At 45.2% G+C, this 15,268-nt stretch overlaps 2 protein-coding genes across 2 annotated transcripts; both read right to left on the bottom strand.

Moving 5' to 3' along the window:
• Positions 1-74: 74 nt before the first annotated feature.
• LOC144210790 (kinesin-like protein KIF2A) lies at positions 75-7,620 on the bottom strand. The gene is made up of 21 exons (XM_077737673.1): positions 7,372-7,620; positions 6,482-6,576; positions 6,245-6,364; positions 6,118-6,172; positions 5,228-5,365; positions 4,777-4,877; positions 4,612-4,707; positions 4,087-4,141; positions 3,848-4,010; positions 3,689-3,779; positions 3,548-3,611; positions 3,170-3,261; positions 2,760-2,902; positions 2,481-2,685; positions 2,293-2,403; positions 2,130-2,197; positions 1,973-2,050; positions 1,251-1,395; positions 1,068-1,169; positions 831-966; positions 75-749 (listed from the first exon to the last, which is right to left on the bottom strand). Exons 1-21 carry the CDS (start codon positions 7,430-7,432, stop codon positions 664-666), a joined length of 2,205 nt encoding a protein of 734 aa, XP_077593799.1. The 5' UTR covers positions 7,433-7,620; the 3' UTR covers positions 75-663.
• Positions 7,621-7,897: 277 nt separating this feature from the next.
• Positions 7,898-15,236, bottom strand: LOC144210787 (zinc finger SWIM domain-containing protein 6-like). Its single transcript, XM_077737668.1, has 13 exons — positions 14,434-15,236; positions 12,802-13,158; positions 12,561-12,709; positions 12,332-12,482; positions 12,065-12,232; positions 11,827-11,988; positions 11,560-11,706; positions 10,969-11,289; positions 10,761-10,896; positions 10,479-10,636; positions 10,181-10,344; positions 10,024-10,105; positions 7,898-9,906 (listed from the first exon to the last, which is right to left on the bottom strand). Exons 1-13 carry the CDS (start codon positions 14,831-14,833, stop codon positions 9,044-9,046), a joined length of 3,258 nt encoding a protein of 1,085 aa, XP_077593794.1. The 5' UTR covers positions 14,834-15,236; the 3' UTR covers positions 7,898-9,043.
• Between the last annotated feature and the right edge of the window lie 32 nt (positions 15,237-15,268).

Here is a 15,268-nt window from a genome sequence, read left to right as displayed (position 1 = left end):
GATGGCACAAAACACAGACTCAACGATTAATTTACTATAGCACAAGATAGGCTTTTCATCAAAATAAAAATCAGTTCCAACCACAGGAGCTTTTTTTTAATGTCATTATTAGAGCAAATGAAAGAGTCAATTTGATTGCAGCGAGCCTTACGAGCCAAGCCGTCTGATGCAATGCCAGCTTAGAGCTCAACAATGTATCAATCAATGTAAACAGTGGCTTTGGTTCCTCATTTCTTATTACAGGTTGTTGTTGTTCTTGTGGACGCTCATTTTAAAGTCCTATATACACTCCTCTCGTCAACTGATCGCCATTAAAGTGGGTAGCTAGTATGTAGAATGAACCATCCTCGGAAGTTAATTTTTTGTTGTTGTTGTTGTTCTATATAGTTACCGACCGAGTTTCTTTTTTTTTTAAGGCCACTCAATAGTGGACAAATGACATTAATAATCAGCCTCCAACCTCACATCGGTGTGTCATGAAATTAAAAATGATAAAATATTACGTACCAACAAGACTGCAAAATGAAGGATGGTCAGCGAAGGGATGATAATGGTGATAATGATGAGGATGATGATGATAAGGAAGCATATACAGCAGGGATGAAACACTAAAAGACGAAGCTGTAGCCTCCCATTGAAAAGTTTCAATGTGCGCTTGAGAATCTAAAGTGCACGAGGCCTCTTGGGAGTGATTTGCTGGCTAGCTTGTTCCTCTTCCTGTAGTGCACAACGGAAGGACTTGACCTTATCTGGAAAGACGAGAAGAAAAAAATGTCAGGCTAGCCCACAAGCAAATACACTTTGGACAAATGTTTTTTTTTTTTTTTTACCCCTCAGCTCGGTAAGAATGTCAATCTTCTGCTCCAGGATTTGCTCCAGCTGCGTGGCGTACGACTCCACATCGTAATCCACCTCCTCTGTCATCTCCAGCAGAACCTTCTCGTCCTCCAGGCAACGGATGGACTCCTGGAATTGGACAATGACACATTCAAAACAGTTTTGACCATGAATTTGAGCACATAAAGACTTATGGTCTCGATTTAGGCACTTAGTTTAGATGTGATTACCTGGAAGACAGCCCTGTGGTCCTCCAGAACCTGGTCCTCCATCTCCACCAGCTGCGACACTGCCTCGTGGAAGGTGAAGAGCTGCGGGGAGACCTCCTCCTCCTGCCAATGTCCGCATTGACGGTTAAACTGACCGAGTGACCGGAGCGAGCCCCTGTTGTGGCGCCCCGTCCGTCACGTTACGTTTTGTTCGCAGAGCAGCTTGAGGTCGTCTCTCTGCGGGGAGCTGCCAACACCCCACTGGGCCTCGAGGACATCCAGCTGGTGGACGGATCCGTCCGCGAGAGGTTCCGTTGCGGCCGCCAGCTCACTTGACGGCTCCTTCACACTGTTGGATGAATATTTAACTCAGTGAAAAAGTAAACATGCTTTCTTTTTGGGATTTATTTTAAAGATATAGTAAGAAGGGGGTACAGTAATCCCTCGAATAATGAAAAAATGGAAAAATCGGCAAGTGGGGTCTCCTCTATTTAAAAAAAAATATATATTTTGTTAATTTTATTTTTCTACTTCAGTGCGGTGTAGGAAGAGTGGCTTCCGCTTAGGAGTTTCACATTTTTATAGGCTTCAAAAAATAAAAATATAATGTAATAAATTATAATAATAGCAGGAAAAAGAATCTCAAAGTATTGAATTTGCAATGATTGAGGGATTACTGTATTGTAGATTTCCATCCATTTAAATCGCCTGGTTTTAATTTTGCATGCTTTTTTTTTTACAAATTAAAATGCATGAACTATTCCATGCTTTCTGATTATACATGAACTGATTGATCAACACATTTGCCCTAAATAACCAGTGAGATAGAAACAAGCTATGGGATAGAAAAAGCCATGTAAGGCAGCCATGGATACAAAACAGGTCAAGACATGAAGCTTAACCCAGTAGTAAAAGAAGTGGCATACTCGTAAGTCGGAGAGAGGTCGGCACGAGCGCTCTGCGAGAAGGGAATGTCGGAAGGGCTGATCCCGAACTCCTTCACTCTGGAAACACAGTGACGGACACATGTGACACATACCAAACTCAAACGTCCGTCTGCGGTCTCGTCGGCACGCCGCTCACCTGTTGGCGTATCGGAGTGTATTTAACGTGTTTTCGCAGGATGCCATTCCGGGGGAGATGGTGGCGATCTGCAAAGGAAAAAAAAAGGAAATAATTATGTGAAATGTGTATCATTGTCAAATGAAAATATTGGTTTGTAAAATACATTTTTTTTTGTTCATACCATGCAAGTCCGAGAGTTTTCCCCAATGAAAGAATCCCTCAGCACCTGAGTCAGTTTACTGGCCCGGAATGGAGTGTGTGGCTTGTTTCGACCCAGAGCTCGGATACACTCCTGCCCGGCAACACACACACACACACATATAGCTCAGCACTTTTTCCACACACATTGACTTTTTTAGCCAGATTTACCTTCAGGGCCAGTAGGCTCTTGTTGATCTCGGCTCCCTCCAGGCGCGTCTGGCGGTCGGCACTGGACGTGTCGGCGCCGCGCTCGTTGCCCGCCAGGTCGATGAGGGAGAACTTTCCATGCATCTTGCCCCGCCGCCGCAAGATAATCTGGAAGACGGCGTGGCTGCGCGATGAGTGGGCGTTGGCCGATGTCTGACCGGAAGTCCTGTGGGGGTGACAAAGCCTTGATGAAGCCACTCCCTTGCCTTGAATTTTTCAAGATTTTGAAGCGTCTGGCACCTGCAGCTGTTTCCCACTTCGATGAGTTTGAGAACGTCTTCCGTGCCTTTCACCTCTCGCTCGTGGAGTCCCACCACCTGCACCTGCTGTTTGCCGTCCTCCAGCACGCGTAGCTTAGCTTTGCGGTTCAGCAGGTCGAACACCTTTAAAGGGGGGGAAAGATGCCATATTTTTAAGACTGGGAGGGTCAAACGAACCATCATTCATTACGGAATATTGTATGGTATAATGTTAATTGAAGAATTGCATTCAATTCAATATAAATTGTTTAGTTGTGTGGATTTTAAATCACAGTGGGTGGTCTTTGGTGTGTAATGTCTACGAGTATAAGTGTATATTTTTAACTTGATAGTCTATTAGTTGTTGAGTAGATGGTCAATTGTGTCAGCCCTGTTTTCGAGGCTACTTGCCTTGCCGCTGTAGATCTCAAAAAACGTAGCAAAGACTTGGAGGTCCATCTTCTTGTAGATTGGCTTTTTAAGCATGAGGAAGACGTCTCTGGCTGCAACAACAAAAAAGAGAAGGCTACATGAGAAGACAAAAACGACAACATTTGTATTAAAAGCATTTAAAGTTGAAATAAAATGTAACAAGTGCACTAAGAAGCAAACTTTTGATGGAATAATCTATTTAGTAACTTGCCTAGATGTTTTATCTTTCCCAAAATTCATGAATAATCCAATCCAATCCAATCACACAACTCTCCTAAAACCCTTTTTTTGCCCAGGCCATTTGATTTTAATCTTCCCTAAACCGATTGAGATATGCAGACAAAAAAAATAGTTTACCCGACAGTGCGTAGATGCCTTTGGAGCAATCCTGGTTCTTTCCCGAAAAGTCTCCTCCCATGGTCTATGAGGAGAAACACCAGTTCAAAAAAGAGAAGTGTGGCACTTGTCAACGCCATCCGTCACAGCCCAAGTACTCACATGTGTTTTTCCACTACCCGTTTGCCCATAGGCAAAGCACGTGGCCATTCCCCGCTCGAAAATGGTCTCCACCAGAGGTTGAGCAGTGAATCTGCCAGAGTTGAAACAACAATAAATGTCACCATTTTTTTAGGATGTTTTCCAGATCGTGCAGCACACCTGTAGACCATCTCATTGGTGGAGTTCTCATCAAATGCGTAGTCGAAGCGAAAGGTCTGGTTCTCCAGGTAGCGCGTCAGGTCCACCTTCTGCTTGGGCTCGTGGACCATCACCACGTCTTTGCTGGGGATGGTGATCACGTCCAGATCCTTGCCGGACAGTTCTGAGTGGGCAGGGGTCACAGGTCAAGCTCTTCTCTTCGTGGCCGCGTCGTCGCCGTTACACGGAACGATGCCTACCTTTTTTGTTGAGTGGCCGTGCACGCACACACACGCATATTCGGTGTTCCTCAATCTGCAGTGAAAAAACCGCTATTGTCAGGGACAGTGGTCTCAAAAAAATGAATAAAGCTTTGATACCAACTGATATACGTTTTTTTTTTACTCTTTTGTACTTAATAATACTATTTTACTTTGACTCAATTTTTATTTCATGAATATTTTTTCACTCTGACTTTGTACAAGGCAAAGTATATCTTCAGTTAATTCCTTTAAATTGAATTATATATGTTTTTTCTGTAGCAAAATAAGTGCAGGCAACACTAATACTAAAATAGTAGTACATAATTGCAATTGTGCCTTAATCTTGGGTAGGGCTTAATCTAGAAAAATGCATAATGCACCAAATCGCCACGATATTGCATATATTTGTCTATATGGTATTATCATATAATTGCCATAGGAGTACCACTAGAGATATGTATCTAATTCAAAGGCATGCATTTGGATAAGGAGATACATTGAGGTTGATGAATATTTAAGTACCAGGTCATTTGTGGTCAAAGGACGGTAGTCCAGACTAGCCCGGAAATCTCGGATCATGCACATGATCTCGTAGTTGGGTAAATTGACGTCCACTTCCTGAAAAGGACAAAAATGTGCCGAGTTATGCACCGTAGAAGCCGGCGTTTTGCACACGTGCGCGCTTACCTGAGCTCGTTTCTCTCGCAGTTCTTGTTGCTGAAGTCTGCGTTTCTCCCGCTTCTCCTGCAGCTTCTCCACTTCCTTCACACAGTTGGACTTTTTTCGTGCTAAAAGTGTACAAAATGTATCAGTGTAATCGTCATCTTAGGGAGAAAAAATGAGGTATATTTTATTTCTGAGCATTGTCAGTGTGGAGAGTACTCGAAAAAAATGTGAATTTAATTATTTTTATTACAACTAGACAATTTCAGTGCCATAAAGGTACCAACAATAAAATTAAATCTATGAAAGTGAAGTATTTTTTTAAATGACAGGAAAATAGTCACTTGCTATTTAAAGGGTTAAGGATTCAGGCCTATGAAAAGGGCTCTTTTGACGGGAGCTCGTCCAGCTGCGCCACTCTTGACGTCATTCCCTCTCGGTCTAAAAGTGTGGGTGTGTGCGTCCGTGTTAATACCATTCTGCTGCTGGAGCAGTGACTGGTTGCCCGCCGTCACCGTCGCGGCTGCGGGTTGGGTGTTGATGGACGGGGGAGGAGCCTCGGAAGACTGGCTGTGCTGGCTTGGACGGGCTCGGGTGGTTCCGACTGCCGCAGCTGAGGAGTCAACCCAAAGACCAAAGGGGCTTTTGTGAGGTCACACCATGAATTGACCTACTTTTTTTCCCTCTCAATTCATTTGCTGCAGTTCATGGCGATATAAGTCCAATATTTTGGGTCATTTTCTGCCAACCTTCCCACTTTAAGGGCAGCCAATGAGTTACAATGCTGTGTTATATTTTTGGATGTAAATTGCAAATAGAATGGGTATGGAAAAAAAAAGAACAAAACATTACTTAGCAATTATTAAATTAATGGACAACTATGAGATGATAACTATCATTAAGAGAAAAATCCTTCATTTTTTCTATCCTCTTATTTATCATGCCTTCTTTAATTAAAAAATTGGCCAAAATATTTTTTCATTTAAAATTGGTTCATTTCTATGACTAAAAACATTAAATTATGCATAGAAAAATATATATATCTAAACGTATTTAGTTTATTTTTTAAATTAAAGAAACAAAACTATTTGTAAATATTGACTGATTTCTGTACCCTCAATGAAAGCAGATGACTATCTTAGTGATCAATTAAAATGAATAGCTTTTGCTTTGGAAAAAAATGACATCATTCCATAATACTACTCAGTCTAACTTTAGTGCACTTTTGGCTACGATGCTCATTACCTTTGCAGCTAATTTGTCAAAGCCGAGAGATGACAACAGAATGTATCTACCAACCCGATCAGTGCATTTAAATCCAACCATATTTAGTCTGTAATAGTTCAAATTTGAGATTTGACGTACCCCTGTTCTCTCGTGGAGCGTTCTCCGGCTTGGGTATCGCGGTAGTTCGTCTGGCCTGTGGATCGATCAAGAAGGGTTGTCAAAAGTCACCCTCCGGAGGGTTGTTTGTGAGAAGTCAAGAACTGACTTTGGGTACTTTGCTGCTTTTAGCCACGTTGGAAGGAGGAAGAGGAGTCTCTGGACTCGGTGGCACGTCTTCCTCAGCGGCGAGATCCGGGTTGAGGGAGAAGACACTTTCCAAGTCTATCTGGAAAAAGTAGGTCAACAACATTCAACAACCAAGCTTCTGCAACACTGTGATATTAATGCATGACAGCAAAGGTTTTACCACCAATAATTATGATTTGTGTACAAGTATATGTACCTCTTTTCCTTTGGTGTCACCATTCTCGATCCATTCCACCGTCACGCTGTCATTGTCCTCGTGCAGCGACGTTACCATGGCCTGGTGTATTCGTCCTGGAAGCGGAAAACTTCGGTTTAGTGTTACAATGTACTTTGGCATCATTTCCTAGCATCCATTAGCAAAGTTATTGTCTTCCTTTTCCCATGATGATCAGTTGCTATTCCCCAGCTCAAGATACAACCTCCCAACAATTTCAAATGGGAAGTATGCAAATATCCATCGCCACCAGGCCTCCCAGTTGACATGGATGGGACATCTACTGCAACCAATGGACAGAGTAGTGCCTGACCAAGGCAAAAATATCAACTTTGAACGTGGGATCTGTACAGTATCGGACGATAGCACACGTTGGGGCATCGGTGCAACACTAAATTAGTCACGATGCTAAGACACGCCAAAATTACAGTGGCTCAACGACGACCCTTTCGTCAGGGCGTGGCAACATAGACATTGACAACACTGACATCCGTTCCAACGTGCACATTTCCAACCTTAAAGAGCATAACCCCATCATTGGGAGGAAGATATGGCCTACAGTCCTTTTGGATCTCCATCACACCACAAACCATCCCCTCGTTCTCGTTCCCGGCAACTAGCGAATATGCACGCCACCGCTCAAGCGACATGGGAAGGCCGGGATCGGTGACTACGTATCTATCTGGCCAAGATCGGGAGGGCCTGGATGAAGGAAGCACGCTTTACGGATGAAACGAGACGATTACGAAAAGAAAAGGACATCGATTAAGGTACCGCGAAGGCATGCTAGCCGCTAATGGACGCTAGCTCCATCTCATCAAGCACCAGCCGCAGCACCGGCAGCGTTACGTTCGCGTGCTCCTCATACGAACCGTCACTTCGCTTGATCTCCACGAAGACACCCACGAAGATCTTGCCGTAGATGGCGGCCATCGCCCCCGCTTTCTCGTCTCCTTGTTTATTTTTTTTGCTTTTTAAAAATGTATTTATTGCAAAGTGTAATTTGGTGAGCTCGGCCGTGCCAAGTTGTGTTGGCCCGGCCGCTGCTCGGTCGCCAGGCAGTGTCAGGGAGTGGCGCAAATGCGCATGCTCGGATGCCGCTCATCTCCAGTCCACATTGACATGATTTCAACAAATGAGAATGGCCCATTTAATGACCTAATTATTATGCCATCTCATAATATAAATGCATTAATTTATGTGTAAACATATGCATAAATTCAATATTTGAAAAAGGTTAAACATAGTAAAAACAAATCAAATGTGACAATCTACAAGTCCATTGCCTCCAAGCATACTCTAAACAGAAATTAAAAATTCAACCCTAAAGGTAAAATGTTGAATCTTTGAACAAATGTATAAAACTGTGATTTTTTCCTAAAAATAAATGGTTCAATATATCAAACACCAGTTTAATAAGCACATTGTTGCAGTGTTACATTTCCCCCAACCTGATTTAATAAATAAAAGTATGCAAAAACAATCTATTTGTTCATATGGAAAGCAGATTTGGGACCCAAAATGTCCAACTATTGAGGACAAATCGTGTACTAGCAGATACAATAGAAAGCATCTGGAATAAATGTATGTTCCATGTACTCTGGTATTTTAAAGTGATCCTGCCTCTTCAAGTATTGTGCCTGACATTGAATCATGTGTCATAAATTAACATTTAAATTTGTTGTCCATATATTTTTTTGTATTTACATTAAAACATTCATTTTTTTCTTCATGCTGCTTCCTTTTTTAAACAAGCAAAATCCCTGAGGTTTCTAAGGAAGGGGATTAGGGTCAGTGAAGAAAAAAAAAACAGTTTGGTGGGAATTATCACTTTCAAGTCAGATTTCTGAGTTTAAAGCAAGCATTCATGCTTTACAAAATATGTATTTTAAAATCAGAATTCACACTTGCAAGTATATATAGTGTATACATATACAGTGAATATAATATATATATACACACACTGCTGAGTGATGACAAAATACTGAATACCTTCCTGTTTAACAAATGAAAATGGAAGGATTTCAAGTTGTTGCATCCTTGCAATTTTCTGCAAGTGGCTCTTAAAGAAAAAAAAAGTTTGGACACCCCTGCCTTAACCCAATCAAAGCAAATTGCTAACCTTGGCCCTAAATACTGTATTGTAATTGCATCCCTTTACCCAATCCAAGACCAACCTTAAATTGGTGCATTAACTATGGATACTGAAAGAGGTACTTACAGGTTGTTCCATTTGGTTCTATTAACGAAGGCTGGGGTGAATGTTAAGATCGTATTCCGTGTAGAATTTTTATTCATACATCTACCCCAGTACAGTGAACATCCACTCAATCACAGTTCATTATTAGAACATTTTTAGATGAGTCTATTTTTATGACATGGGTGGTGTTTGGACACATTCTCTGCAGTCTTCAGACATTCAAATCTTGGTCCACTGGCTGAAATGTTCAAGACTCCTTAAGACTAAGGGTTAACTTCAAGTTGTAGGATCAAACTCAAGTAAAAGTGGTGTTTTTTTGTTTTAGTTTTTTAGCTCTTCAACTATTAACCGAATCGCTCTCGCACAAGCATCATGAGTTTCTTTTTGCCCTTGTAGATCTGCTTTAGGTTATCAATGAACTGGCTGAACTGCACGTGGCCATCGTGCGCCATGAGGAAGGTCTCGCGAGCTTTGCCTAGAAAGTCGATAAACTCCCCATAGTGTCGTGGGCTGATGTGCGTGAGGCGAGAATGAGTGGTGTTGATGTAGGCGCCCACGGTGGCATCCAGCAGATGCCTTAGAGGCGCCCTGTCCAGAGACATGGGTTTGCTGGCGTTCCTGCGACTGGGCGCCGCCGCTATACCAGGAGCGGTCAAAGTACAGCGGCGCAGGATGTCTGACAACACCGTGGCACACTTGACGCTCTTCACCACCAGCGGGATGACCGCAGCCAGTTCGCTCTTCCCCAACGAGTGACTTAAGGCGCAGGCCCACAGGACGTCGTTGATGGCCGGGTGCGTGTCCTGGTTGTAGCTGAGGTTCAGATGAGTCAGCGCCAAGGTGGCCAGCTTGTACGCCCTTGCAGGGTAGGCACGGTGCTCCATGTAGCGCGCGATGGTGAATAGCTGCGTGTAGCTCATCCCCGCCGAGGCTGCGTCCAGCACGATGCGGTAGGCTGTCTCGAAAGCGGCGCCGTCCTTCTCGCACAACGTAAGGGCCGATAGGGCGCAGTTCTGCGGGTCCTTGACCGCGCACTGCAGCGCCAAGGTGCGTGCTGAGTTTGCCAAGTTGTCCTGCTGCCTGGAGTCTAGGTGGAGGCGAGCCATGGTGCCGGTAGACATGACGCTGCTGGCCACCACACTGGTGGCCTCGGTGGGCGTGAATAGGGTGAACCAGCCTTGCATGATGCTATCCAGCGCAAACACGCCTGAAACACATGGAGACAAATTGATGTGTTTTTGTTTTGTAGGCGTGAAGAATAGCTAGGAATTGATTGACATGAATCTCCTTTTTCTGCACCGTAAAGCTCAGAAAAAAGACTCACCGACTTCGGTGGCGCACGTGACGAGCCAGCGCACCATTTCACGTCTTCGCCAGTTGAGGGTAGACAGCGTCATCCTCATCACCTGTCAGAGAGCATAAATTTGGATTGTGCAATTGATGCAGTGGTTTAGGTAACAAGGTAAGAAAATGTGCCTCACCTGGAGGCCCAACTCCAGAGACACTTTAAGTAGTGTCAGATCCGGAAAGCTGTCCATTGCGGTGGCGATTTTGAATGCGTCCTGGGCTAGCTTGAATATGTGTGAAGAGGAGTGGATGTTCTTCTGGATGGATTCTAGAACTGTTTGTAGTTGGCAAGTATCACCTAATAACAAAAAAAATCTCTATTGTCAAACCATGTCTGAACAGTGAATCTCATTTTTTTTAAAGCCCCCTTTAAAAAATTACAACTGTCTCAGTTTAAACCAGGAAACGTATTTTGATCGCCGCACATCTTACCTTTAGCAGCAGTTAGCATTGCAGACGCCAGTTCGCACTGTTGGGACTCGACACGGCTCAGGGTGAACCAACGTGGGTAACGATTGACCACCACTGACACCATATGATGCGACCGTGACAGGTCGCCGGAAGCCACACTCGACTCCAGGACCGGCAGCCTTTAACGCAAAAAGTGTACATAAGCCTTAAATAACTATTGTAAGTGTACAGCCATAGTAAACAAAATATGCAAGTTCAGTGTACCTCTAAAAATACCGATTTTCATATCGGAAGACCACTAACCTCATGGCCCTTAGTGCAATCTTGTAGGCCAGCTCGGCATCATGAGGTAGCAGCGAGGTGAAGAGATATTTGGCAAAGGTGTGCATGGGAACACTCTCTCTGTACAGAAACTCGCCAAGACCGCTATAAGGACCAGCTAGAACAAGAAGGAGAACAAAGTTGAGTTTCATTCATTTGGGTCCAATTGCATGGCGAGTTCTTGACTGACCCTCTAACAAGATGGCAGCTTGCTTGCGGAAGACATCGACTAGCACGTGGTCCAGCTCCACCCTCTGCAATTTGGCCAGCAGCTGCTCCTCGTCACGACACACTTTTTCCTGAGCGTAGAGGCCATAGGGCATGGCCCGCTGCTGTCCCAAGCCCATCAGTGCCACCTCCACGGCGAGCGCCGTCGGGGTTTCACCCACGTATGGCACTGAGTCAGTGTCCGTCTCAGAGAGGGTGGTGAAGAGGGTGCCCACGGGATCCAGTGGGTGTCCCACCCAGCCCTCCAGGTTGGTGATGGACGTCATGCACTTGTGGAGGACTTCTGTGCAGAATGGCATCATGGGACATGTTACTATACAGCAGATGACACGGTTATTTTAAATTATTTTGTCTTTTTTTTTTTTTTAGAAATAGACTAATAATTTGAGACAATAGCAGTTTTTTTCTATTAGCTATTATTCATGATTGATTTATTGATTTATCTATATCAATTATAAAAAAATAACATTTGTTTTCATGGATTGAAGGATTTGTTAAATTGAATATTGATTTTATTTAAATAGTAATAATTTTGCAATAAGCAATAATGAACCTTTCTTGTGAGTGCGGAAAAACTCCAGCTGTTTGTGCTGCTGCCGTCGTAGTGTGTTAACCATGGCCACGGCCAACCGGAGCGCCTCCTTGGGGTACCCATGAGAACGCAGGGCATCCACGCGGGCGCACGCCGTGGGGACGTGTTCTGCAAATCAGAAACGGAATCCTTATTATTGCTGCTAACAAACAATAATAATAAAACAAACAATAATCAAATAATCATAGTTTGCGGGAGCCCTGTGTTCAATACTGTGACTTATCTCACCATGCCAGAGGGGCCACCCCCGCCTGTCGAAAAGGTCTGAGTTGTCGTGATGACAGTGATCGGCGTAGCGGTCCTCGGTGAGGATGCGTTGCAGGTGGGGGTCCTGCCAGTGCAGGGTGCAGGCCTCCATGGCTCGTGTGAACACGGTTCGCTGAGGTGAGTCTGAGTGGGGATAAAGTGGAAGCCGGTCAACATTGCCAAACCACAAATAAATAATGGTCGAATGTTGGGTTCTAACTGGGATTGGCATTGTGTCCTCGTGGTATGGCGTCGAGGTTGGCGAGCTGGTTTCCATCCTCCAAGGGACACACGTCCACGCCGTTCCAGCGGCGGAGCTGCTTCAGCCATGACAACTTCTGATCGGTCTTACACTGCGGATTGAGGACAATGCACATCCACAGCACCCCTGTGGGAACACAAGTGCTATTAAAGGCTTTAGCTTTTCACGTACATGAAAACATTAGTTATTGTTCTCTATTCAGAAATGACATTGCATTTCTATTACCTAATTCGTCCCAAAGCTGCCTGTACTTGTCGCTCATGGTGGTGCCCTGTTGGCGCCACAGCGCCAGTCGAGGGTCCCCCATAAACTGCTCGGTGATCAGCGTCAGCATGCGGGCGCCGTTGGAGTCGCGCATCTTCAGCATCTCACGCACCTGCGGCCATGGTGGGTAAACACGTTGGAACGGAACAAAAGGGAGCGTCTGTGGGTTTTCGGAGGGGGCGTGGCTTACCTTGCCGAAGAGGAGGTGGAGCTGCTTGCCGGAGCCGTGATAGCCGCTCTGGGAAAGGAAGACCTTGACTTGCTCGCGGACTTGCTCCTCGTCCAGATGCCAGCAGTTGTCGTCGTCCACGCTGGCCCCGGCTGTCGGATCGGGGGCGCCTGCCATCAGAAGACACATGAGTTGCTTAAAAGGGGGGCTTTTTGGTGGCTTTAAAGGGCCGATAACAGTTGGAATTGACCACAGTGCTCACCATGGACTTGGTTGATCTCTGAGTTCTGCCACAGGATCTCGTCGGCCAGCTTCTGTGCAGTGGGCAGCACTTCGGTGTGGTGCACCGTGATCAGGTACTGGACCAGCTTCTGAAGCTGGTCGCGGTTCATCTGGAAGAGCGTCTCGGAGATGGGCAGCCGCAGCTTGACCAGCTCGGGGCTGCGCACGCGGTATAGCGATAGCGCCACCACGTGAGCGCAGTAGAAGATGTCCTTGTTCCCACAGTCGCACGTCACCGATGTGATCTTGCAGCGGTCGAAGCTGACGCTCACGTTGCACAGCTGTTCGGGTTCCGAGGACGTGGCAGGCTCTCGCACTGTGCCGCTAAGGTGGAAGCCTGTGGGAGTGAACGAGATTAGCTTATTGTAAAGGAATAAATGAGTAAAAATACCTCTCATCACAACAGCAAATTTGAAGTTTTTTTCTAACCAAATTATTCAATTTAACCAATTATTCTTGGCTTCTCTACTTTATTTTTTACATAACAACTAACTGGCTGACACTGATGGCGACAGGCGTCCAATCCATATGGACTGGGAGGCTGAAAATAATCGTTCGATCCCTCCCTCACTGTTTGCGGACATACAGGAGGACGTCTATGTCATGAGACGGCACGTGTGTGAGTGTTTTCAAGTTGAAGATAAGACGCGTTCGTACACGGTGTGCTGCATGTGGCGTCAGCAAAACGTCACGTGCTCCACTCGCACATGATCAGTCTGTCCGTAATGTCTTTTTTTAAAGGGACAAAGTTGATAACAGTTAATAGATTATCAAACATCAGTCAAGAAAATTAAATTCAACTATTAACTCTTCCATTTTTTTTCTGATAACGTCCAGTTACAGGTCATTTCCGGGAAAAGTTTACAACTCAATTTGGGGATTTTTTTATAAGGCAATTCCGAAACTAGAGCACAAAGGCCACAAAGATGTGTAGTAAGCGGTAGTATTCGCATTCCAATGAAGAGTATGGTTAATGGGATTAAAGGCCCTTGGTTGTGACAGTGTGTCGAGGCTGGGGGGTGAAAACGATAATGAAAAGAAATGGCAACAATTGAGGATGAGTATTCTTCCATGACTGCCGCTTGTCCCATGTCTTCGTTATTAGTACACAAGCAGCCAAATAAAAGCAATTCGCTCCAGGCTGCAGTGGACTTCTATTCAAAAGTTATCATGATCTTAATTCACTCACTTGACAGAGTATGTGCTGTGGTATTTAGTAAATTAGGGAGTCATATTGAAAAGACCTAATTACATCAAATTGATTTCAACAGTAATCATTCAATTGTGGTATTACAGTTCATTCAATTTAGGAAAACATATTTGCTTCTTCAACAAACTGGGGAAAGTTACTACAAGTTCGGCTATTAACAGTGCGTGATCAAAAATAAAAAGGAGGGTTTTTTCAACGTTTCACTTTGATTCTTTCATTCACTTCATCCTTTCAACTTAAATGGACGTCCGTTGCCGTCAATAGCAGCCGGTGATCTCAAGGTTGCAATGGAAATTCCAAGTGCCCGAAGCAGAAGGCGCTGACACATTCTTCCCATTGTTTCCTCTCCCTTTCTTTGTGTTTTTGGTTTGTTTGTGTCAAACAAAAAGCAGTTGAACTCACCCACTTGCAGGACATTATCGACGCATCCTCCCTCCAGGAGAGCGACACCGCGTCGAAAAGGCAGCCGCGTCTCGTCACCTTTCTCCGGGCCATCGAACTCGTCAACCCCGCTTCCGAACGATGAATACATACAGATTTCTTGCTCGCTTCTGGGGAAAGACCAGTACACAATCCGCCGCTGTACGGGCTCGGGGATCCGCTCGAAACGTTCCTCCACCCGTTGAAAGGGCCACTTTTCTGCCACCCGTCTGGCCGCGAGATCTAGCAGCGACTCGGGGCTCTGAGTGTTGGCCGCCGATGAAGCCCCGTCCCCGGCTCCGGTGCCGCCAACGCCGCGCTGACTTGGCCGGCACACCGAGCCCGTCCGACAGCAGAGCCGCTTGGCCGTGCGCTCCGCCATGCTACTAGCTCCAGTCGGCGATGTCAACGCAGTTTATAAAGACGACACGGAAGCGATAATATTAACCACCGCGTATCAGTGGTTGGCCGAATCATCCTCTTGAGAAGCCCATGGGGGGTTGGGCTCCCGCGGGCTTGTCCTATCTTTTGTTGACAAATGAAAAGAAGCCGGGTCGAACCGGTCCAGTTGTTGTTATTAGCGACTTACTGCGAGATTGTTGAAAATCGGGCTGAGAAGAGTGATTTAAGAGGCTTCCGAGTAGGGCAAGAAGGGGTTATAGTCGCTTCTATCGGTGGGCGTCGACAGAAGAGGGTTGAGGGGGTCCAGAACGGTTAGGAGGGCCGAGCGACGCATGCTTGGGGGCGACCTATCTGACTGTGTAAACAACGGGGTTGCCAGATCGAAACGACAGTCTGGTGCCTCGTGGTGTTGGAG

This window comes from Stigmatopora nigra, chromosome 17 (assembly GCF_051989575.1).
Source record: "Stigmatopora nigra isolate UIUO_SnigA chromosome 17, RoL_Snig_1.1, whole genome shotgun sequence".
NCBI classification, from domain to species: Eukaryota; Metazoa; Chordata; class Actinopteri; order Syngnathiformes; family Syngnathidae; genus Stigmatopora; species Stigmatopora nigra.
This window is presented reverse-complemented; position numbering and strand designations above follow the sequence as displayed.

Excerpts from the sequence above, each read along its gene's own strand:
- LOC144210790 (XM_077737673.1), bottom strand. The coding sequence starts at position 7,432 with ATGGCCGCCATCTACGGCAAGATCTTCGTGGGTGTCTTCGTGGAGATC. Across the intron at positions 6,577-7,371 it reads GGAGATCAAGCGAAGTGACG|GACGAATACACCAGGCCATG; the intron begins GTTCGTATGAGG and ends TTCCGCTTCCAG. Across the intron at positions 5,366-6,117 it reads CGCTCCACGAGAGAACAGGG|CTGCGGCAGTCGGAACCACC; the intron begins GTACGTCAAATC and ends TTGACTCCTCAG.
- LOC144210787 (XM_077737668.1), bottom strand. The coding sequence starts at position 14,833 with ATGGCGGAGCGCACGGCCAAGCGGCTCTGCTGTCGGACGGGCTCGGTG. Across the intron at positions 10,897-10,968 it reads AGCTGCCATCTTGTTAGAGG|CTGGTCCTTATAGCGGTCTT; the intron begins GTCAGTCAAGAA and ends TTCTTGTTCTAG. Across the intron at positions 10,106-10,180 it reads CTCTGGAGTTGGGCCTCCAG|GTGATGAGGATGACGCTGTC; the intron begins GTGAGGCACATT and ends GCTCTCTGACAG.